The sequence below is a fragment of the Benincasa hispida genome, chromosome 4 (genome assembly GCF_027475165.1).
Source record: "Benincasa hispida cultivar pf3 chromosome 4, pf3_genome.v1.1, whole genome shotgun sequence".
NCBI lineage: Eukaryota > Viridiplantae > Streptophyta > Magnoliopsida > Cucurbitales > Cucurbitaceae > Benincasa > Benincasa hispida.
Window position 1 is genome coordinate 46701211 of NC_143481.1, and position 25828 is coordinate 46727038.

At 35.7% G+C, this 25828-nt stretch overlaps 1 protein-coding gene across 1 annotated transcript; it reads right to left on the reverse strand.

Moving 5' to 3' along the window:
• Window positions 1–21240: 21240 nt before the first annotated feature.
• Window positions 21241–24875, reverse strand: LOC120075184 (wall-associated receptor kinase 2-like). The gene is made up of 3 exons (XM_039028379.2): window positions 23882–24875; window positions 22713–22877; window positions 21241–22614 (listed from the first exon to the last, which is right to left on the reverse strand). Exons 1-3 carry the CDS (start codon window positions 24783–24785, stop codon window positions 21401–21403), a joined length of 2283 nt encoding a protein of 760 aa, XP_038884307.1. The 5' UTR covers window positions 24786–24875; the 3' UTR covers window positions 21241–21400.
• Between the last annotated feature and the right edge of the window lie 953 nt (window positions 24876–25828).

Here is a 25828-nt window from a genome sequence, read left to right on the forward strand (position 1 = left end):
ATAATGAACGAGTGTGGTACCTACAATGATAAATTGAACACATTAACTTACTACTATTTAATAAAGTGATAATATATCATAAACAAATAACATTTACTTACGCAATATAAGCCATCATTGATAAAGTCTTCACTTTTTGCATGCTACAAAACTCGATTACATCTTCTCGCAGAACATAACTCTTTCGACCAAAACCAAAGAGTTCAATAGGTAGTTGGAAGGACATACTAGTCCCATCAACTATTATCTTTTCAGCGTACCTAAGAATATGTTGAGGATGATGCCCTAAACCCTCGTGTCCTGTAGTTTGTAAACACAGTTTTGAACAAACGCTTGTGATGTATAATATTAGGATATTTTCTTCACTTTTGTCTATGAACATTGGATGTTTTATTTGCTTTATCACAAACCATTAAACTAATATCTCTGATTGTCGTTTGTAACTTAAGCATGTATGTGGAGACATACAGGTGGATCATGTCTTAAGTGATAACCAAAATGGTCTATAGTATATGGATATAGGAGGGAAACCTTATCCTGGTAACGCTACGGACGCAGCCGGCTTTTAGAATAGTTATAAGTGTTGTGACTTGCTACAGATGGTCTGATCCTAATTATTCATGTGGAGACATGCGAGCAGGGGCATCCTATATAAGGAGATTGTATAAGACCGGATCACGAAGTGTAATAGTCTTGTTATATAATGTTGTTCATGACAGAGACTTCACTTCACTAGGATGATCATAGGTAACATGACTTCAATCCTAAGTGAGTTGGGAACTCTTGCCTTTGAGGGCGGTCCGTAGATTTATATGGGTACGAATGTCCAGATCGCTGACTCAAACCTACCATTTTAGGGATTCGTCTGATTTAGGAGATGAGAACTGAGCTACACAAGATGGAATTCACTCATTCCTCGAATCAGGGGTAAGTATATAGATTGCTCCCTTAAGGGTTGACTCTGGGGCTTAAACGATGTGGCGCCACACACCTTCTCATGGCTTGAGAGGTGTCACACATAGTAGGACTATGTTGTATTGTTCATTAGAGGGATCAGTGGTACTTAAGAAGTTAGATGTAACTATAGAGGAAATATGGTAAATTGGCTCAACTGTATTTACGAGCATCTGTAAAGAGTTATCGTAATATTGATTGCTTATATCTGATGGACACAAAAATATATCTCCAGTAAGAAGAGTGCAGCTGTCGATCTTTAGTGAAATGCCTGGCAATTAACGAATGGTGGATCTCGTGGCTAAAGAGTTTAGTTAGCTATTCACGTACCGTTGGAGCTTCGAGCCATAAGTCCATAAGGTCCCCTTGGTAGCTCAATGGATTCAATTTGAGAATCAGTTTTTGGGTCAATTTCAAGTGTTAAATTGACAAGAGAGAGTTCAATTATATATGATATGATTGAACTGTTTGATTATATATGATATGATCAACATTATGTATGAAATACATTTTTAGAGGAAAATGATATAGATATGATTTATATCTAGTGGAGGAGAAAAGACTATGGTTCATATGTTACATTTGATCTGATATTAAACCATAGGTTAATGAATATAATATGATTATATAGGATAATTGTGCCGACATTTTCTCCGGAACGTGTAATAGTGGGAGGTTGCTTTTAGTTTTCGTAACTAAAGAATAAAATGAAAGTCGTTTTCATTTTGCAAAGAGACCAGACATTCGCTCACGTTCAATGTATACTGCCTATCGCATAGCAAATCGAGAGCTTACACGATAGCTCAATGTTTCTAAACGATCGTATACACGTGCGTAGTTTACTAAACGATCACATAGGATTTGTTAAATGATCATCTAGCATTTTCCTAAACGATCACGTACCCAAGCGTTAACTAAACGATCTTCTATACGATTGTGACCCATTTACTAAATGATCATGTACCTCTTCCTAAACGATCAAGCATCGTCTATACGATAGATACCTGCCTTCTCCCACTTGCTTGGTCGTGGTATACGATTTTCACATCCTTCTTCCGTTTACCAAATCCAAATGAGGCCACACCTCCTGGATACTTACACCGAGAATACCGAGGGTTCTAAGTGAAGAAACTCTTATACAAGAGTACCATTGAGTGGAAGCGGATCTTTCCAATTTCAAGGTGATAGAATTTCCACACATACATTCCAACAAACAGATATGCATTAAAAACACTAATTATTGGCATGCTTTAAAAGATAAAAACAAAAGACCGAGAGAACGTACCAGTTGAAGACTTTCTTCCAAGAACTTGGTCTCACCATGAGCTAATTCCTCATGCTTCTACTTGTCCAACAAGCAATCGCCTAGCACCACCACAATCGTCTACACGAACAGCAACGCACGAACAACAGTGAATGGTGACGACACCACCACTCGAAACCCTCAGTATTCTCAGAGTGAGAATCCAAAGGGTGGACTTTGATGGAATTGGTAGAGGGGAGGAGAAAAAGAAATCGTATACTACGAACAAGCAAGTGGGAGATTGGAAAGACTGTCGTATAGTTGGGTGCTTGATCGTCTAGGTCGTGGTACATGATCGTGTAGTAATTGCTAATAGATCGTCTATCAAAAGGTAAGCGATCGTTTAAGAAATCGCGAGCGATCGATTAGAAAACACAGGTGTGCGATTTTTTAGTAGGTGGGCACTATCGTATAGGCTTTCAACACTAAGCAATACAAAATTTCACACCGTGAGCGATTTTTGCTTGTCTTTTGCAAAAAAAAAAAAAAAAAAAAAAAAAAATACTATTTTCATTTTATTATTCAGTTATTAAAACTGAATTGAACTTCCACTGTTGCACGAATTCGGAGAAAACATCGGCCAGTTATCTCATAACCGCCCAATTAATAAAATAATGAATATAATCATAGCATATTCTTAACATGTGGTTTGATATCATATATCAAATATAGTGTTTTCTTCTCTACTTGATATAAATCATATTTATATCCAATTTCCTCCAAAATAATGTATCTCATACATTTAGTCAATCATATCACAAATAATTAACTAGTTCAATTATATCATATATAGTCAAACTCTCTCTTGTTAATTTGAACATTTCAAATTGACCCAAAAACTGATTCTCAACTTTTATCCAAGTTACCAATGGGACCTTATAAACCTATGGCTCGAAACTTCAATAGTACGTGAATAGCTGACTAAACTCTTTAGCCACGAGATCCACCATCCGTAACTGGCAGACATTCCACTAAAGACCGGCAACTAAACTCTTCTTACCGCAAATATATTTTTGTGCCCATTGGATATAACGAATCATGAGTACGATAACCCTTCAAAGATGCTCGTAAATATAGCTGGGCCAATTTACCATTTTGCCCCTGTAGTTACATCTCACTATTTAAGTATCACTGATTCCTCTAATGAACAATACAACATAGTTCATCTATGTGTGAACAACTCTAGGGCCATGAGAAGATGTATGGCGCTACATCGTTCAAGTCTTGGAATTAGTGCTTAAGGCTATCTGAAGGAGTGAACTCCATCTTGTGTAGCTGAGTTCCCAGCTCCCAAATCAGACGAATCCCAAAAGTGGTAGGTTTGAGTCAGCGGCCTAGCCACTCGCACCCATGAAAATCAAAGGATCGCCCTCAATGGCAGGAGTTCCCAACTCACTCAGGATTGAGGTCATGTTACCTATGGTCATCCTAATGAAGTGAAGTCTCTATCATGAACGATGTTATATAACGAGATGTTAACACTTTGTGGTCAGGTCTTATAAAAACTCTTTGTATAGGACGCCCCCGCTTGCATGTCACCTACACGAATGATCAGGATCAGACCATCTGTGACAAGTCACAAGATTTGTAACTATTCCACAAAGCTGGTCGCATCCGTAGTGTTACCAGGATAAGGTTTCCCTCCTATATCCATATACTACAAACCATTTTGGTTATCACTTAAGACATGATCCACTTGTATGTCACCATATACATGCTTAAGTTACATAAAGACAACTAGGGATTTTAGTTTATTGGTTTGGGGTAAAGTAAATAAAACATTCAGATGAGCAAAATCAAGAAGTGAAGTAAATATCATATATTATACATCACAAGCGTTCGTACAAAAATGTTTAGAAACTATAGGACACGAGACTTTAGGGCATCAACCCCAACAAACTCCCACTTGTCCTAAAGCGAAGTGGGGTGTACAAAAGAAAGTACAAAACAATAAACTAGGGCATTAAAAGCCCAATACAAGAAAATATCCCACTTGCTCTAGTCTAGCTGCAGGCGGTCCTACAGACCCATGCTCTAAAGGTGACCCTCAAACACTATAGCCGTGAGAACCTTCGTAAACGGGTCAGCAACATTGTGCTCCGAAGCGATCTTTGTGACAATCACGTCTCCTTGATGCACTATTTCGCAAATCAGATGATACTTCCACTCTATGTGTTTATCGCACCTGTGACTCCTAGGCTCCTTGGAGTTTGCCACAGCCCCACTATTGTCACAACAGAGGGTGATTAGCCTAGACATATCTAGAACAACTTCCTGTTCTGTCAAGAACGTCCTCAACTAGACAGCCTTCTTAGCAGCTTCGTAAGCCGTTACGTACTCCACGTCCATAGTGGAGTCAGTGATGCACCCCTGCTCAGTGCTTCGCCATACTACAAATCCTCCATTAAGAGTAAAGACTTACCCTGACCTAGACTTACGAGAGTCCCTATCAGTCTGGAAATCAGAATCCGTATATCCAGTAAGAATCAAATCCCTAGATCCATACACTTGCATGTAGTCCCTCGTTCTTCGAAGATACTTGAGGATGTTCTTCACTACGGTTCGGTGACCCTGGCCGGGGTTAGACTAACACCTACTGACTATGCCCACAGTGTAGTAGATGTCTGGTATAGTATAGAGTATCGCATACATCAAACTGCCAACGACCGATGCATATGGGACGCGTCTCATTTGCTCAACCTCTTATGGCGTCTTAGGACACATGTCCTTAGACAAAGTGACTCCATGCCTGAACGAAAATAGGCCCCTCTTAGAGTCCTGCATCGAGTACTTAAGCAACATCTTGTCAATGTATGATGCCTGAGATGGTGCTAGGACTTTGTTCTTACGATCCCGAAATATCTATATACCCAGAACAAACTAAGCCTCTCCCAAATCTTTCATTTGAAATTGAGTTTCTAGCCAGTTCTTAACTACAGTCTGTAGACCTACATCCTTTCCAATTAGTAGTATATCGTCTATATACAACACTAAGAAAACTACTGAAGCATTGACGATCTTCTTGTAGACACAAGGTCCATCAACGTTCTGGTTAAAGCCATACGACTTGATCGTAGTATCAAACTGTATGTTCCAAGATCTAGACGCCTGTTTCAGCCCATGAATGGACCGATTCAGTTTGCAAACTTATTTCTCTTGACCTCAGGTAATGAATCCCTCGGGTTGCACCATATAAATGGTTTCCTTAAGATTGTCATTTAGAAAGGTCGTCTTGACGTCCATTTGCAAGATCTCAGAATTATAATAAGCTGCAGTGGACAGGAGGATGCGAATCGACTTTAACATGACAACAAACGAGAAAGTCTCCTCATAGTCGACTCTTTCTACCTGGGTATAACCCTTTGCCACAAATTGAGCCTTGAAGGTTTGCACCTTCCCATCAGCACCCCGTTTGTGCTTGTAGATCCATTTACAACTTATAGGTCTTACCCCATTAGGATGATCTACATAATCCCATACTGAGTTGATGTACATCGACTCCATCTCGAGATCTATGGCTTTGACTCATTCATCTCGGTCTATATCCTCCATTGCCTTCTGATAAGACAATGGATCTTTAACGTCGCCATCTGCTACCATAGCAAGAATTTCCATGAAACCCAGATAGCAAACGGGCGAGTTTGCAACCCTCCACTACGTCAAGGTTTCCTCAACTCTTGAGGTGGAACTGACCTACTAGATGAACCATCATCAACAACTATTGCTAATGAAGTAGACTCGTCAACAACTCTTGTTGAAGATTCAGTAGTTTCATTGGAAAACTCATGCAACACGAATTTACTACATGGACTGTGCTCTCTAATATGATCCTCCTTGAGGAATGTACCGTTCATGGAAACGAACACCCTATTTTTCGACGGATCATAAAAATAACCCCCTCGTTTACCTTTGGGGTAGCCTACAAAGAGGCATAACCTTGACCGTGGTTCCAACTTCTTGGGATTTCTCTCAAGCACATATGTAGGGCAATCTCAAATGCAGAAGTGACATAAACTAGCTTTACGCTCATTCCACAACTCTAGAGGTGTTCCCGTAACACTCTTAGAAGGAACACAGTTGAGTATGTAAATCACAGTCTCCACTATGAAATCCTAAAACGAGTCTAGTAAGGAAGCGTAACTCATTATCAAATGAACCCTGTCCAACAAGGTTCTATTTCTCCTCTCCGCTACACCATTCTGCTAAGGTGTACCTGACGCTGAGAGTTGGGAAATGATTCCATGTTCTATTAAATAGTCCTGGAATCCGTGTCCAAAAACTCTTCACCTCGATCTGATCGAAGTGTTTCAATACATCTATCCAATGCGTTTTCAACTTCAGCCTTAAAACTCTTTGAACTTTTAAAAGGATTCAGACTTCAGTTGCATCAGATAAACATACCCATACCTAGAGAAATCATCAGTAAAACTGATAAAATACTCATAGGCACCTCAGGCTCGCACATTCATAGGACCACAAAGATCAGAATGTACTAACTCAAGAGGCTCTTTGGCTCGATAATCTTTTCCAGTAAAAGGTATTTTTGTCATCTTACCTTCAAGGCAAGATTCACACATCGGTAAAGAATTTTCTTCTAACTCACTTAGAAGGCCATTCTTCATCAATCTTTCAATCCTATTGAGATTGATGTGCCCTAATCGAAGGTGCCAAAGTTGTGCATTTTCTTTTGGAGAAATTCGTTGACGTTTAGATTGAGTTACGACAGTTTTAAACAACTCTATGTTATGGAGGGAACTTAAGCCTAACGGTCTTAGCACATATAAGTTACTTTCCAGATAAGCTATACAAATTTCAACACCATCTTTATGAATAAACACTTTATCTACATTAAAAGAAAGCGTATATTTACATTATAACAAACACTTTACAGAAATAAGATTCCTCTAAAATTCAGGAACAATATATACATCTTTTAAAACTAGAAACCTATTCTGTAAAGATAACCGAGTGCCTCCCACTGCCACAGTGAGATGACGTGCCCAGTGCCTACTCACATCGTCATCTCAATAGCCTTCAGCTGTTGCCAGGATCTAATCGCCTAAAAAGAAGAACAATTGTGATTAGTAATGCCCGAATCAATTATCCAGGTAGAATCATCATTCTCTACTAAACATGTTTCTAGTACAAGTAAATCATATTTAAATTTATCTGCCTTGGTTTTAGCCTTGGCGACCTTTCTTTCCTTCAGCCAATGTGGACAATTCCTTTTCCAATGTCCATCCTGGTTGAAGTGGAAACATTTTCCCTTTTCAACCGACGGCGGACGCCTTCTTAAGGCAACAAGTGGTAGGTTAATAGGCGTTTTCCCTTTCCCCTTACCATTCATCTTCTTCTTCCCATTTGCAATGTTAGAAGGAGAAGATGCAGACTTCGTTTCTGAGGTCAAACCTCGATGGAACGTCCTAGAGGATGAAGCAATATTTGCCTCAACCTTTTTCCTCTCCTTACTTTTCAGTAAAGATTGGTATGACTACAACTCGTTGACGATAGTTGTAAGGGTGTATTTCAGTTTGTTATGAATCACATTTTCAACAAAGTGTAGGAAGCTCTCCGGCAAAGAATTCAAGATTGTGCTAACCTGACTGCCCTCATCGATAGTAGACCCATTCAACTCTGCCACATTGAAGTGGACCATCATGTTAAGCACATGTTCACGAACAGAGGTGCCTTCCTCTTTTTTAAAGTTGAATATGTATTTAAGAACCTCGTGCTTGAGTTTTTCAGACGGTTGTCCAAACATCCTCCATAGGGACTCCATGATCTCATGCGCTGAGACCATGGGCTCATGCTTCTTGGCCAACACGTCATTGAGACTTGCCAAGATATAGGTTTGGGCCTTCTCGTTTTCCCGTGTCCATTGCTCATACGCCTCCCGAATATTTCAAGCGGCGTTGGGAGCTAGAATAGAAGGACAGAGCTCCGTAAGGACAAACATGAGATCCTCGATGATTAAAATAGTCGTGATCATATGTTTCCATGTCGAAAAGTTATCGTCGGTAAGTTTATCAATGCTAAGCAAAGCTATAGTGGTTGTAGCCTTTTTAAAAAACTTGTTGCTGAAAAACGAACTAACTTTAATAAGATTTTACTAAAGCACATTTTAACCAATTAATTTTAGCAAAATAGTTTCCAAGTACCCTAAGTGATTTAAGACTTCTATTTTGCAATGATGCCCCAGCAAGGTAGAACAAACGTCACTAGTGGGGTGATCAGATGCCCCTTCACTGGGATGAGACATTGTCAACCATTAGGCATAACCAACTCTTGGAACTGAACCTAACAACCATCATTTATTTAGTCTAGAATTATTAACCTTTAACAATTCCCCATAAGTGTGATCCCTCACTTTCGGTGCTAGAGTCTCGCCCTAATAAGCCCATCGTAGGGAAGAAGCAGATTAAGACAAGAGACTACAACTTTATCCTCTTACTGGAGATCAAATAAAGAAACATGCAAAACTACCATCATATAAGAGGATACTCCTAGGGTGCCTGGAGAAGATGCACAGAAACCTTATTCAATCCAACGAGGGAGACCATGTAATGTGCTGTCGCACTTCCTGCTCTCACTTACTATGAACATTCTTTCCATCCACCTTGATATTGACCTACCCAAATAACATCCTTTAGAGGGACATTCCCAGGGTGCCACGAGGCCGAGGGTAGATCTCACGGTATGGACTATGTGGGAGAAACGTGAAAGGTGTAAGTGAAGCATTATATGCCCCAAGTACCTCCCACTGAATGTTCTACCTATGGGTTCATTAACCTCATCTTTTTAAGTCTGCTCATAAACAATTTTTGTCTATGATATAAACAAGTTCAAGTAGTCACATTTAAACACTTTAATGGATTGTCCTTAACTTGCATGCATGCATCAAATCTATATAATTCACCTTTCCAGGTAGGTTTCTAGGTAGGGATGTTACGTTTCCATCAACTTAAATACACTAGCCTTGGACAAAAGGTCCCTTATAGATAGATTTGCTACACTTTAACCTTTTATTAGTCAATTTAATCCTATTAAACTGTTAAAAGATTAAAGTCTAAAGGTTGCTAATCATATTATAATCGTGATCTTAGGTCTATATCATCCAAGTTTTTTACATTTTAAAACCATGAATTAAACCTAAGTGAGCATGCATGTCTTTCTTATTGCTTTTAGTCCTAATTTCTCTTTAACCTTTAAAAAGAAACAACTAAAACACATTGCACATAACAAGATATTTATAACGCTTATAAAGTAACATATGTGTCATGCTTCATGCAATGTCCGGTCATTACTATACATAACTTCCATATACATGTAATAACCAAACAAACATGCTTTCCATACACCCTTATGCTATAACAATTATAATATAAAGATGATGCATGTCAATGCTTTTTATGCATACATAAATATAACTCTTATATTATATGATGCATGAGCATGCTCTTATGTAAATTAAATCATGATTCTCTAAATTATAACACTTATAATAAAGAGATGATGCATGACTAGTGCATAACTTAAGGTGAGATTTTTCTATATATTCATACCATATGACATATAATTAAACATACATTTCATGTATTAAACAAAAAATTAATGGATTGGGATGAATCTACAAAAAATCAAAATGAAAAATTCTATCTATTACATTTGTTTCATCGAGCAAATTGATTCACAGGCGAACCGGGTATTGAATTACCGGACGAAGCTCCATCATTTAGTAAACGCCTCAGGTAAACGATCGCTTAGCGCACACTAGACGATAGAGCAAAATGCTAAACGATCGCTTAGATGGCAACGAGGCTGCAAAGCCTAATCGTCTAGACAATCGGTTAACACGCGAAGAGGTAAACGATTTACCGTGTGATTACTCCGTGATCATATACTCAGTAACTAAGCGATAAGGCTTGCTGAGCTATACGATCGTCTAGTGTGCACGTGCGTTAAACTATACCCAAGCATCTGATACTCAGCAATCGTCTACCCCATCGTCTACACGACCCGATCAACTCTTGACCGTCTTCTTCCTCGAAGAACAGCAACCCTTGCTCAGAACTTCTTCACGAACGACTCAAAACACATAGTAACTTTGAAATTATAGACTCGATAACAATTAATTATGCCCAAAAACGCAGGGGCCTTTACAATTAACTGAAAATGTAAAAGACTTAATCAAACCGAGGTTTCATCCGAGAAAACTCTATTAATCCACACATCCAAAAACGAATTAGCAATTAAACAGAGAGTAGACATGTTGCACCCACCGAAAATGTATATGCAATTTTTTGCATCAATGAAATTGGAAAATCAGAAACCCGGCTCTAATAACAAACAAATATGCATTGAAAACACTAATTATTGGCATGCTTTAAAAGATAAAAACAAAATACCGAGAGAACGTACAAGTTGAACACTTTCTTCACAAGAATTTAGTCTCACCATGAGCTAATTCCTCATGCTCCTACTCGTCCAGCAAGCAATCGCCTAGTACCACCACGATCCTCTACACGAACAGCAGCGCATGAATAATAGCGAATGGGAACGACACCATCATTCGAAGCCCTCAGTATTCTCGAAGTGAGAATTCAAAGGGTGGACTTTGATGGAATTGGTAGGAGGGAGGAGGAAAAGCAATCATGTACTACAAACAAGCAAGTGGGAGATCGGGAAGACTATCGTACAGTCGGGTGCTTGATCGTCTAGGTCGGGGAACACGATCGTGTAGTAACTTCTAAGCGATCGTCTATCAAAAGGTAAGCGATCGTTTAGTTACGCTCGGCGCGCTAAGCGATCGTCTTGCAAATTTAAGCGATCATTTAAGAAATCGGGGGTGATTGTTTAGAAAATGCGGGTGTGCAATTGTTTAGTAGGTGGGCACTATCGTATAGGCTCTTAACACTAAGCGGTACAAAATTTCACACTGTGAGCAATTTTTGTATGTCTTTTACAAAAAAAAAAAAACTATTTTCATTTTATTCTTTAGATACTATAACTAAATTGAACTTCCCACTATCGCACGAATTCGGAGAAAAATTCGGCCAATTATCTCATAACTGCCCAATTAATAGAATAATGAATATAATCATATTATATTCATAACCTATAATTTGATACCATATATCAACTATAGTGTTTTCTCCTCTACTTGATATAAATCATATTTATATCCAATTTCCTCCAAAATAATGTATCTCATACATTTAGTCAATCATATCATATATAATTAACCAGTTCAATTATATCATATATAATCGAACTTCTTCTTGTCAATTTGAACATTTCAAACTGACCCAAAAACTGATTCTCAACTTTTATCTAAGCTACCAAGGGGACCTTATGGACCTATGGCTCGAAGCTCTAACCGTACATGAATAGCTAACTAAACTTTTTAGCCATGAGATCCACCATCCGTTAACTGCCAGACATCCCACTAAAGACCGACAACTCAACTCTTCTTACCACAGATATATTTCTGTGTTCTTTGGATATAACCAATCATGAGTATGATAACCATTCACAGATGCTCGTAAGTACAGTTGGACCAATTTACAGTTATGCCCCTATAGTTACATCTCACTCCTTAAGTACCACTAATCCCTCTAATGAAAAATACAACATAGTCCAACTATGTGTGAACACCTCTCGGGCTATGAGAAGGTATGTGGTGCCACATCATTCAAGCCCTCGAATCAGCCCATAAGGGAGCTATCTATCTACTTGCCTCTGCTTCGGAGAAAGAGTGTTATATAACGAGACGTTAACATTTCGTGGTCAGGTCTTATACAAAATCTTTGTATAAGACGTCCCCGCTCGCATGTCCCCTACGCGAATGATCAGGATTAGACCATTTGTGACAAGTCACAATACTTGTAACTATTCCACAAAGCGGGCCGCATCCATAGCGTTACCAGGATAAGGTTTCCCTTCTATATCCATATGCTACAGACTATTTTTGTTATCACTTAAGACATGATCCACTTGTATGTCACCACATACATGCTTAAGTTATATAAAGAAAACCAGAGATTTTAGTTTATTGGTTTATGGTAAAGCAAATAAGACATTCAGATAAACAAAATCAAGAAGTGAAGTAAATGTCATATATTATACATCACAAGCATTCGTACAAACTGTTTACAAACTATAGAACACGAGACTTTAGGGCATCAACCCCAACACTAAGTTGTGGTGTCCTCCCTACTGCTGTGTTCATGTGGAGTCCGTTCGTGGGTAGACGACTGGGTTTTGGTGGATGAATGCTTGGACATGCTTAGTGAGAGCGAGAGGAGTAGTCTTTGGCGAGAACGAGATTCTGGCGAAGAAGGGTTCTTCAATTAGTACGTTTCTTGTTCTTTTTGTCATTTAAGTTTGAAAGCATGCCGGTAATTTGTTGAATATTGCATATCTATTCAGTTTGATTGTGAATGCGTTAATTCTGTCATAATGAGTTTGGAACAATCTCGCTTCCACTTAGAGTTACTCTTTGATAAGAGTTCCTTCATAATAGACTATAAGGATATTGATAAATTGGATGGTGCACTAGTAACTTTATTCTCTTTTGGCATCGTCCTTGAAGCTTTTTCCTAACACAATTAAGACAAAACATAAGTAAAATGTTCATTCCTAAATAAGATAGAAGAACATGGAACTTAAACAATTCACCTTCAAGATCGGTGGTACACTAATAGCGATCACTTCCGTCTCCTTTCCCGCATTCTTTGAAACTTTCTCTTAAAACCACCGAGTTATAATTTTATAAGTAATTAATTGTAAATTTTCCTTATAAATATGATGTAGAACAATGGGAATAGTGCAATTCTTATTTTCCTTATGGCGATAGTGGTTGTACACTAATAGCTTCCTTCTTGACCTTTGCCATCTTCGTTGAAACTTTCTCCTAAAACAATCATGAAATAATTTCATAAATAATTAAAAGTAACTATACTTCATAAGTAATTTTGAACATGCATGCATGGGAGTAGTACATAGTTACACTTCATAAAAATAATGTTGAACAACCAAGTTATAATTTCACCTTATTCCCTTCCTCATGTGTGGTTGATGCATTAACAACTTACTTGTAACGACTCAGATTTGTAGGCATACAGGAAATTAAATGTCAAATAATAAGCAGTACGAAATTTTATTTAAAGGGGTGGAAATATAGAAAAAAAAAATTGAAATTGGAAATTTATTCATTATCCAAGAGATAATGAATAGGGGAGCGAGCGGGAGCGAGAAAGTGGGAGAGAGCGAGAGCCACACCAGCGTGAAACTGGAGAGAACGAGATTATGAGAAGAGAGCTGCGCGATCGAAGAAAGAATTGGAGAGCGAGAAACCCAGCGAGCGATGCTTGCGAGATTGAGGCTGGCGAGAGTAGAGAGAGCGAGATTGAAAGAAAATTGGAGAGAGCGAGAATTGTAGTGAGAAAGTTGGAGAGAGCGAGAGTAAAGAGAGCTATTCTTAGAGAAACAGTAGGAAAGAGCGGGAGCGGGAGTGGGAGCGAGAAAGCTGGAGAGAGCGAGACGGAAGAGAAAATTTGAGAGCGAGAGTGGAGAGAGCGGGATTCCCAGCAAGAAAGCTGGACAGAGTGAATTCCTAGCGAGAAAACTGAAGAAAGCGAGATCTTAAGAGCAGAATGAGCGAGATTTGGACAGAAGCGCGAATTATGCGTTTAATTTGGCCACGATCTTATAGATTATACATGGAAAAACCCTAAAATTGAATACAAACAAAGAATGATGACGTAAGGGCAAACGTTAGCCAAGATTAGGTGTCTTATTGAGAGGAATCCTTAAACCATAAGTAATTTTAAAGAAGCCACCTGTACGATGATTTGTCACACTGAGAAGAGCTGAAAACTACTATAAATAGGACCCTTTGCCGAAGATTTAACCCATTCTCAAACAAATCTCAGTAACAAAGAATCGTGCGAAAAAGTAAGTGTGAGTGAGGAAGTTCTGTGAGATTAAAAGAGAAAAGCTCGGGTATAGTGCTGCCCAAATTTCTTCTTTTGATTTAAAAAGGGAAAACTCTGCTGATCAAATCATAAAGTATAAGGAATAATAAGGAATAATTAGATCATAGTCAAGGTAAGTAGTTTATCTCACCCTCTCTTTAAATGTTCTATGGTAGTGTACCTTTATTATGTTGCATGGTTATGTTAATTGTTATATTGCATTACATGTTTAGAACACATTTCTCTACCAGGGACCCCATGCATTATGTTTGTTCACGATTACGTTAAAATCAAGTTTTAATTAGGTGTAAGTTATGCTTCCAGTCTAATCTTATGGTTATGCTAATGGTTGATGTTGGATGCGACTCTGGCCCTACTGACTGCATGACTCGCTAGTCACCAGATGGGTTAGTTTCTGCTTAAGTCCTCATCTTCCTATCAGGGCGGAGAAATTTATGCTTCCAGGGCTAGCAGGGTATGTATGGTTGCACCCCTCCAAGCCTAATCTTACGTTATGTCTATGCTAGAGACTAGCAGGGTATGTATGGTTGCACCCCTCTAGTCCAATATTACGTTTATGCTAATGGTTGATGTTGGATGCGACTCTGACCCTACTGACTGCATGACCCGCTAAACATCAGATGGGTTAGTTTCCGCTTAGGTTCTCATCTTTCTATCAGGGCGGAGAGATTTATGTTAGAGGCATAACGTTTATGCTAATGGTTGATATTGGATGCGACTCTGGCCCTACTGACTGCATGACCCGCTAATCATCAGATGAGTTAGTTTTCACTTAGGTTCTCATCTTCCTATCACGGCGGAGAGATTTATGTTGGAAGCATAACCGACCACCACATGTTATTATACGTTTTCAGTCCCAATCATATGTTTTCATGACATGTTGCTTGTGATTGTGCATTTGGTCACTACCCTACGTGAGAACTACTTACTGGGTATATTATATACTCATCTTATATTTTTACAGACTTTGTAGGCAAGGACACAGTGTAGATGGCTGATTTGGACGTCGCTCAAATGGCCAACCATCAAACTCACTATTATAGGCACATGCATTTTGTACCACCACGCTAATGTTTTATGGATCCTAGTGTTTTGATAAATAAATTTTTATATAGTTTTTCTATCTAATTAATAAAATTTAGATATGTTCTTTGAAATTTCAACCAAAACTCATCTCATGATAGAAAAGTCTAAGTATGCATGTTGTAGCGGTCGGATCATAAGGTGTAAGGATCTAGGCGTTACATTACTTCTCCTATAATATAAGTATAACAGTAAAAACAAGTTTAAAATTATCATAACTAATAGCTGTAACCTTAATGCAAAAATAAAATAAGATAGAACATGAGACCAACTGTGACCCCAACATTTGATTTTTTCATATTTCGAATTTTATTCTTGGAGCAATTACCATGCTCAGATGTTGGCATGTTTTAAATTTAATCTTCCATTCCTTAATGCACTTACAAAGTACTTCATTTTCAGCATCATTTTTTTTTTTGTATTCTCTCTTTTCGCTGTATGGAAGTAAACGGTATGTGTATGAAACCACCCACCCGACGTACGCGCCCACCATATTCTAGAGTTTCCAAGGCTTGAGTCAAAACATCATTAGGTGAATCATTTTTTTTGGGAAAGTGGATCTCCATTTTTTATGATCTCATCCTAAATGGAAATGATATATATTCAATAACACATATAAAATATTATAATAGTTTAATGCAATCGTAACATTGGTAATCTTACTATTCGGCTGTCGATTTGTTGGACATCCCAACATCATTCTCTTCATACCAACACTCAGAGGATTTTCCATGCAAGGATGAACTAGGAAGTGCTTCACCATGACAAAACCAAATCTAATAACTTTCATCAATGCCATTAAAATATAAATGATCTCTAATATCATTGCTATTATGTCTTTGATAATTTCAACATTTCAAACAAGGACAACGTATAAAAGTACTATTTGTATTGGAAACTCCAAATTTGATGAAGCTTTCCACACCCAACTTAAACTCTTTAGATAATCTATTCTTTTTCATCCATGATTTATCCATACTTATAGTAAGCTAATCTTGGAACTACGAAAAAAAAGTTTACAATATTCCAAATTAGATAACTCATACAACTTATAAAATTTGTATGGAATTGATATTTATAGAGAACTTAACAACTTGAACTCTCAAAAACTTCAAATGTGTGCTAATGTTGTAATGAATAGATGGTTTACTAAATTCAAAATCTTAAGAATTAAATTGTATAAAGAGCAACTACAACTGTTTTTGTATTATGCTAAAGTAGAGTCCGATGATTGCAAATGGGATTAAATGTTTTCAAATTCTAAATGTTCCCATTATCAAAAAAACAATATTCACAATAATTAGAACAAAAATAAGGAATTGTGTATTGTTTAAGCTAGATTGGAAAATAAAATCTTAGTAATTTTACACAAAAGAAGAAAAAAAGTATAGTCAATATTACGAATGAAAATATTCTATTTATCATGTTGGCAAATGCACATTCAATACTATAAAAGAAAGAACACAATCTTAATATCACAATTAGATGAAATTTCATAAAATAGAATTGAAAATGTGGAAGAGTTAAGGTTCTCATGATGATAGATTAAATTTTTCCAAATTTGACATTGAAATAAACTAAATCTACACAGACAAAAAGTATTAAGCCATAGTTCCATACAAATCAAAGCTATTAACAAATATCCAAAATTCCGAATGAAACTTTCCATCAACAGAATCGAATCGCAAAGGAATATACGAAATTAAAAGAGTGAATAAAACTTATAAACCAGAAAACATAGTCGTAATGTCGACAGAAAGAACATGGCAATGATTTGCACAATGTCGAACGTAGCCATAGGGGAGAACGATTAGCACAAACCAGAAAACATCCAACGGACGACGAACAAACATAATGCTGAATGGACGGTGAACTAACAAAATAATGCTTGAAGGTCGAACAGATGAAAAATGCTTGAAGGTCAAATGGACAAAAAAGGCTTGAAGGTCGAACGGACGAATGAAAAATGCTTGAAGGTCGAACTGAAGGATAGAGCTTGAAGGTGGACTGAAAATGGCAGCGGCCACGCGCAAGAGCTTGAAGGTCAATCGACTAAACCTAGGTCATTTAACCCTTTTACTTCTTTAAAATAATAAGTCAATTATTTTTTATATTTTACTTGACACGAAAAACGTGTCACGTAAGATCTTATTATACTTGACACGAAAAATATGTCAAGTAAGAGCTTATTATACTTGACATGAATATGGTTTTTGTGGTTTCATTTGATTGAAGTCTTGTATCTGCTTGGTGTGCTTTTTGATTGCTTTTAGGGGGCTTTTTAGTTGCTTGAAGCTAAGCTCCAATTTATGGAATTATTTGGTGTCTTTTATGTTTTTAATAGTAAACATCATTCGATGCTTTTGTTTCTTCCATAGAACAAGAGACAGTATAAAATTATCTTTGCCCAATGAGCGTCTATGGAGCTGCAGAATGGAATTGTCATTTTATGCATCTAGAAAAAGAGAAGCATCAAATCCAAAATTGTCCCTTCATCTAAGCTCCATTCTTCTTTTTTGGACGTTACAAATTTGACCTAAATGAGCAAATATTGAAATTGTCCCTTCAGCTTAAAGAAGTTACTTCAAAAGAGAATTGAAATTTTAATCACTGGTGTAGCATATGATATACCAGTTAGATTCTTTGATATTGTTTTTGGTTGGCCAGATGTCTTATGATTTTCTAGTGTATAAAAAAAGAGAAATATTATTGATTTTCATATGCATAAACAAAAAAAGATATATATTTTTTGTTTTTTTATTAACAAAACGATGACATACATTAAATCGGTCAATAATTGATAAAAAGTACGTGAAAATCAACATTGAAGATGATGTTCGAGGTCGATTGAAAACCAACATTAAAGATGGTATTCTATGTCGGTCGAAAACCAACATTGAATGTAGCTACATTGAAATGTTGGTCATGTATAATGTCGGTTGAAAACTGACATAAAAGACAATCGACATTGAAGAATTTTTATAATACAATCATTGATATCGATTATAATGTCAAATTTAAACCGACATTAAAGCTCAGTTTTGTAGTAGGATTCAAATTAAGTCCGTGAATGATAAAAATGGCACGGACACTTATTAACTATAAACATGGTATAATGAATGGTAAATTTAGTATATCAATTGTATAATTAAGTCATCTATTAAATATAAAGCATATCTATTGACTGATATACCGAAAATAAAATATATTAGTTATCTAATACAATAACATAAAGTATATCAAATTTACGACTCATGCACCAAAAGGGTAAACTTAGAATATTAAAAAAAATGAAAATCAGATCAAATATTTTTTCTATATTACTAAATTTTAGAAAAAAGTTGCTAAACTTAATTTTTATAATAAGGTTGTCATTCTTGCAACTACCCCTAAACATTACTTTTATATGCAGATATTTGTACATAAAATTTATGAATCATAGCTAATTATGCTAAAATAAAAATACAATTTACTTAAAAAAAAATGACCATAATTCCCATAATTATTATTTTTTTAATTTTCATGGACGTGACGTTTTTATAAAGGATATTTGTAACACATAGTAGAATAAGAGAAAAAATCTAAAAATATATTACATGGATATTTATAATACATAGTAGAATAAGAGAAAAAAATTTAAAAATATATTACATCTTTAAATGGATGAGTTGACTAGTCAATCTTTGATTTTTCACTTGTCTTATCTTGTTGTACACTTTTTTTTTCTTTATTTTTTTTTATTTTTGCTTCTTCCATCCATTTTTTCATTTTTCTCATTTTTTTCTTTCTCAGTTTTTGTTTCTTCCCTTTCTTATTTTTTATTTTATTTTATTTTATTTCTTCCTTTATCCGATGTTTGCTTCTTTCCATTATTTTTTATTTACTTTCATTTCCTTCTTGTTCCCTTTCTTTTTCTTTTGTTTAATTTTTGTTTTCTTTCATTTCCTTCTTTTTTTTTCTTTCTTTTTTTGGTTTTTTTTTAGTTTTATTTTCTTTATTTGGTTATTACTTTTTTTTTTTATTTATTTCTTATGTTTCTGCTTATCATTATTTTTTTATTGTCTTTCCTTTTTTTTTATTTTTCTCTTTTCCTTTTCTTTTTTTATTATTTTATTTTCTTTTTTCTCTGATTTTTTTGCTTCTTCCGTTTCTTTTTCTTATTTTTTTTTATTTTTTTTTTCATTTTTCCGATTTTTGCTTCCTTTTTTTCTATTTATTTTTCTTTCATTTCATCAATTTTTGTTCATTCTCTTTCTCTTATTTTTAAAATTTTTCTTTCCTTTATTTGAATTTTTTCTTCTTTTCCATTTTTTTCACTAGAATTATGAGGTTGAGTTTCGTACCCAAGTCTTGAAAGTACTCAATTCATAAGTGACTTAACACCAGCAAGTCAATCATTAAGTTTGATTATTATAACAAATACTGAATATAAATAACAAATGAAAGTCTATCAGTGATGACCACTAATATTTTCTATCATTGATAGCTTAATCTTTGATTATATTTTCATAACTAATAGTCAGTTATAGAAATTTATCATTGATAGTCAACTTAGTGAATTTAATTAATAAAGTTGAATCTCGAACTAAAATGTAAGTGAATTTCAATAAGTTATCACTAATAGCATGTTTATCAGTGATAGAAGCTATCATAAAAAAGAAAAGGGACTTATAAATGTATGAGAAGGACAAGAAAGCGACGAAAATGTGTTCAATTTCCATGATTAATAGAAGCTACTACTGATAGCATGTTACCAGTGATAGAAGCTAAAACTAATAGCATGTTATCGATGATAAAAGCTACCTGATAGCACATTATCAGTAATAGAAGCTACCCAATAGCACATTATCGTTGATAGAAGCTACCACTGATAGCACGTTATCGGTGATAGAAAACTATCACTAATAGCATGATATCAGTAAGATCATTGATAGCATCTTATCAATGATGTTATCAGTGAAAGAAGTTATCACTGATAACCACTATATGAGTGACGTTAGTGATATCGGTGATAGAACTTAGGTGATATCTATATATCGAGTTTCTTTCAAAGGTGATAACCAGTTATAGAAGTCTATCATTCATAGTCTTAAGTATTAATATTTCAGGGTTGATTCTAATTTATGAAAATCTATCAATGATAGTGACTGATAACCACTATCAGTGGTAGCCATGATAAAAGATTATTAGTGATAGCTATTGTGGTAATCAAAGTTGTTGGGTTTCTTTCAAAGTTGATTACTACTTGTAAATCTATCATTAATAGCCACTGATAGCCTTAAGTATTGATATTTCAAGGTTGATACTAATTGATAAAAGTGAATCAATGATAGTTACTGATAATTGATAGCAAATTAAAAGCTAATATTTCAAGATTATATTAATTTTTCTCAAATTGAAAGTTATCGCTGTTAACAACTATCATCGATAGCAATTGATAGAAGCTATCAACGATAGCAACTATCAGTGGCTATCACTGATAGATGCTATCAGTGATAGCTTTTAATTTGAGAAAACTGGGAAGAAGCGAGCAAAATGATGGCTAGACATGTGTTTTTTTATTATTTTATCATTTTTTGATCTATATATGCAATTATTTTATCCTTGTACTACATATTTTATTATTTTGGGCTTGAATTCTATTTATGCAACTAGCCCTTTTATAAAATCGAGATTTTTATATATCTATCCACATTTTAAACCTTGACATGTAATAGACAAAAAAGAAGAAAAAAAAAATTGGGAAAGGAGATGGCTTGAAACGTAAAATAATGTTCAAAATTGAATTGAATAAAGTCAAATAAAAAGAAAGATAGAAGGCAAATGTAGCTAAAGAGGAAAACAAAAAAGCAAAGAAAATTATGCATGGGTGCTTTAATCAAATGTTCTTCTGAAGAGAGAAAGTAGTATAACTTAAGATTCATAAAATGCAGGATCAATTAAACCAAATAATGTGCTCCATGAAAGTTTGGAGTTAATTAGAACTCCAAATATACGCAATTTGTACTACAATTGACATTAAATGCCTTATGAAAAAAAAAAATCAGCTTAATCCAACAATTTATCATCTTCCATTATGGATCAGTGGCAAAATGTGAACCTTCATACTATCATCAACAATATTTGTGCTCCCACTCGCAGTAAATTGGTTGAATATGGATTCTGAAGCTCCATTGGATGGCACCAAATAACCCACCATGCCCTCTCCTGTGCTCCCTAATTTCTCATTAGCCTCGATCAACCCTCTCAGCCCCTCCAACTCCATGGCCACCTCCTTCATGCTAGGCCGCTCCTCCCCCCTTATTCTCAAACACTTTGTCGCCAACTTCGCCACTTGTTTTATCTGCTCAAAGTTTGCTTCGGTCGCTATTCCCTTCTCCACAACTTCTGTCAAACGATCTTCCTTCATTGCACACATCACGTACATAGCTAGATTCCTCTCCACTTCTGACCCCTCGAAACTCACTGCCTTCTTCCCAGTTATAAGCTCTAGAAGCACTATTCCGAAGCTGTACACATCGCTCTTTTCCGTCAACTCACTGGTTAACAAGTATTCTGGGTCCAAATATCCAAGAGTTCCTTGAACCATCGTGGATAGTTGGGTTTGATCTACTGGAACCAACTTGGAAGCACCAAAATCAGACACCTTTGCAGTGTAATTATGGTCTAAAAGTATGTTTGTTGTCTTGATATCTCTGTGGATAATTGGAGTGGAAGCTGAAGAATGCAAATATGAAATGACTCCTGCAGTTTCTGAAGCTATTCTCAAACGAGCTTCCCATGAAAGAGTATGACGATCACTGGTTTTATCATGGACATATTCGTATAGTGTGCCGTTGGTGATGAACTCATACACCAACAATGGAACTTCTGTCTCTAGACAACATCCTAAGAGCTTAACCACGTTACGATGGTTGATTTGGGACAGAACAATGACTTCGTTAATGAATTGGGATGTTTGGGATTGGTCCACTAATTTTGATTTCTTGATTGCAACTACCGAACCGTCGTCTAAGACTCCTTTGTAAACAGTACCGTAGCCACCTTTTCCGACCACTGCGCTTTCGTCGTACTTGTTTGTAGCCTTGTCAAGCTCCTCTCGAGTGAAAATTCTAACCATGTCAGTCGATGTTTGCCATTGAGAAAGATGTTGTTGAAGCATCAAACCACCATTTTTCTCAAAAAACTTCTCCTTCAGTTTAATGAACTTCCACTTTCTGTAACCTAAGTATAACCATGTACTCGCAATTACTAGAACTGCGAACCCCACAGTAAGTCCTGCATTTCATTTCACCAATAACATAAACATTTTTTGTAATGAAAATTAGTATGACAAGGCAAAACCAAGTACCAAAAAAAAAAAAAACTAAACTTACCAACGATGATTTGAACAAAAGACTTGGATTCTCGAGTGCAACCTTCTCCCCCACGTCTTCCATCTCCTTTAAAGCCCTTTGGGCAATTGCAAGTATAGTTTCCTATTCTATTAACACACTCAAAACTGCAGTCATTAAGACTTTCATCCTTGCATTCATCAATATCTGTAAAAACCATAAATGTAACACAATAATAATGTTAAAAACCAAATTACTATTTTTCAAAACACAATACCTACCGAGTCCATCCCACTTATGTTAAACAGAAAATTTCAAATTTCAAAATGAAAATGGAAAATAATTTAATGGAAGGATAATGATTAGGTGCAACCCATTTTCTTTACAGATTTTATTTGGTGTGATGTCTAAATTGCAGATAAGGTTTTTTCTAAATAAAATCACATGCATAACGATTTGAACTTTAGCTTATTAAGAAGGGTTGAGCATCTATCAAATAGCAATTTCCATAATTAATACCCTGTCTGGTAATCATTTCGTTTTTGGTTTTTTACTTTTAAAAATTAGTTTTATTTTCTTACCGTTTCTTACAATGATTTGCATATTTTAAAAACAAAAATAAGTATTTAAAAGTTATTTTTTTAGTTTTCAAATTTTTGTTTGTTTTTCTAAACCATTGGTAAAATGTATTAACAAAGGAAAAAATTTGGAGTAGAAGTAGTTTTTATAGGCTTAATTTCCAAAAATGAAAAATAAAAAATCAAATGGTTACCAAACGGGACATAAAATGACATTTTCTTATACTACTATATAAAAACACGTTGAAGTTGAGGAGCGCCGGATGCCCCTAATGGTTGCCCCAAATCCAAAAAGAGAACAAAAATTATTTTAAAGAAGAAATAAGAAGGATTTGTCACTTGAAAAGTTATGATTAAACAATAGGATTAGATGTACAAAAAGAGCAATACTTTGGTGCATCTTAAGATGCATCTATCTCTATATATCCCACTATCACCGCACACATGAAAAATGAATTAAAATATTTCAAAAAGAGAAGTAAGAAGAATTTTGTATGTTGAAAATTGTGTTATTTGGTAGAATACACAAAGATAGGTGCTATCCGAGATGTACCCGAGTATTTTCGTAAAAAAATTAGTGTAATTTAATATAGTATTGATTATTTTAACTAGGAAATCGTTAATATGTTTTACCTTGACAACCTTCGGGGAGATACGGATTCCCCTCAAAACCTTCCAAGCATTGGCAACGATATCGAGATGGATCATCAAGCAAGTCAACCTTGGTGCTATTTCGGCCACATATACAATTAGTTTTGTTCTCAGCGGTTACACAAGTATCGTTACTAATAGCCCAATCAAGCACTGCCAAAACTCTGTTTTCAGGAAAATTGCGTATATACTTTGAAGAGAAGTTGAAGCTGTTTTGTTCAACTAGAAAAGCATACCCACAAGGATTAAAACTCGACACATTAACGTCATTGTTTAAGCTGCTGACAGTGAACTCCAAATGGTTAAGGTTACTGGGAATCTCCAACTGACAACACCCATTGCCGGAGCAAGCCCCATCTTTTACGGACCCAATGTCATCACACAACGCCACACATGCAGTTCTAAAGGATTGCCCTTTTATGTCGCGGCCGAAAATATGAGCGAACGTATTGCAGCCCATTGCGATGAACTTGTTTTTGGTTCTGGAAATAATGTAGGAAAGATCGAGAAAGACGTTGGAAAAAACATCGGGACCAATCTTTGGAGGATGGCATTCTTGGGCCACCAAGTTCAAGATTTGGAGCTCCCCCGAGATGGATATATTTGTAACAGGAACGCTGCCGCCCCGTAGAAATGCCTTTGGAGAATCTTGACGAGTTGTGCTACAGTTAATGAAGAACCTTTCATTTAGATAACACCCTTCCCTCGTCCCAAATGGATATGGAATCTGCAAGTCGCCACACCATTCGTCGCACCCGGGTAAGGCTTGAGAAGCTACCGTTGCTGTTGTGTTCGTTGTGGCCGTTACGACGACAAAAGCCGATAATAAGATGGCTAGTATTTTAACCGCTGTGAGTCGAATAAGCGTCTCTGTTGGACGCCCCATGTCTCGAATAAGAGCCGCGTTGGTGAATTTCAATGGAATTGAAGGTTGTGAAAGAATGAAATGGAACTTGGTGTTTGATGAATTTAAGGACGTGATTCTTGTGTGAAAAAGAATTAAAATTTTATTTATGAAAGGGGAAGGAAGGTGACTACCAACGATGTCTGTTGATCGTATTCCTATAATACGACTATACGCAACTGCTACATGGAATATTCTAAGACTAAGAGATTTTTTTAGATGACCCAAATTTTATGCTCAAAACACTTCGATTTTGGAACAAGGAAGGATACATTTTACTAGTGGTATCAAAAACCACTTGCCGAGGCTTATTTTAAGAGTTGTGAGCACCAGCACAGCACAAATATAAGAGAGAGGACGGAGGTGTACGAGAGCAAGAGATTAGTGAGGGAGGAAAAATTCTAATGTATAGGAGAATTAATGTGTAAGATTTTTTTGAGGAAAAAAAAAAAAAAGAATTAGTTGAACGTGTTGGATTAGTTGAAGCGAAGGGTAGGGAGTGACGCAAACAAAATGTTATATAGCTATATTTACAAAAAATAAAAAAATAATAATAAAAAAAATAAACAATTTTTATATCGTATAATTTGGTTCATCTGTACAAAAATCATCTTTAAATTATGCCTAATCAAAATAGTCTAGATTTTTTTGGATCATGATTGCTTGCTTAAAAATATTTGGAAGCTTTTTTCTTTTAAAGAAAATTACCCTTTTATAAATATTATCATTAAATGAAAGGTATTTTTAATATTGAAAAATTAAAGTCCGATTTGATAGCTATTTGATTTTATGTTTTTTAAAATTAAGTCTATACACACTATTTACATCTCCAAATTACATCATTTTTTTAATATATTTTTTACTAATAAAGTACAAAATCAAGTCAGATTTTGAGAACTAAAAATAGTAACTTTTAAAAGCTTGCTTTTGTTTTTTAGATTTGGTTAATAATTCAACCATTGTACTTAAGAAGAATGTAAATCAATGTAAAAAATGGTAAGGAAGTAGATTTAATTTTTAAAAAC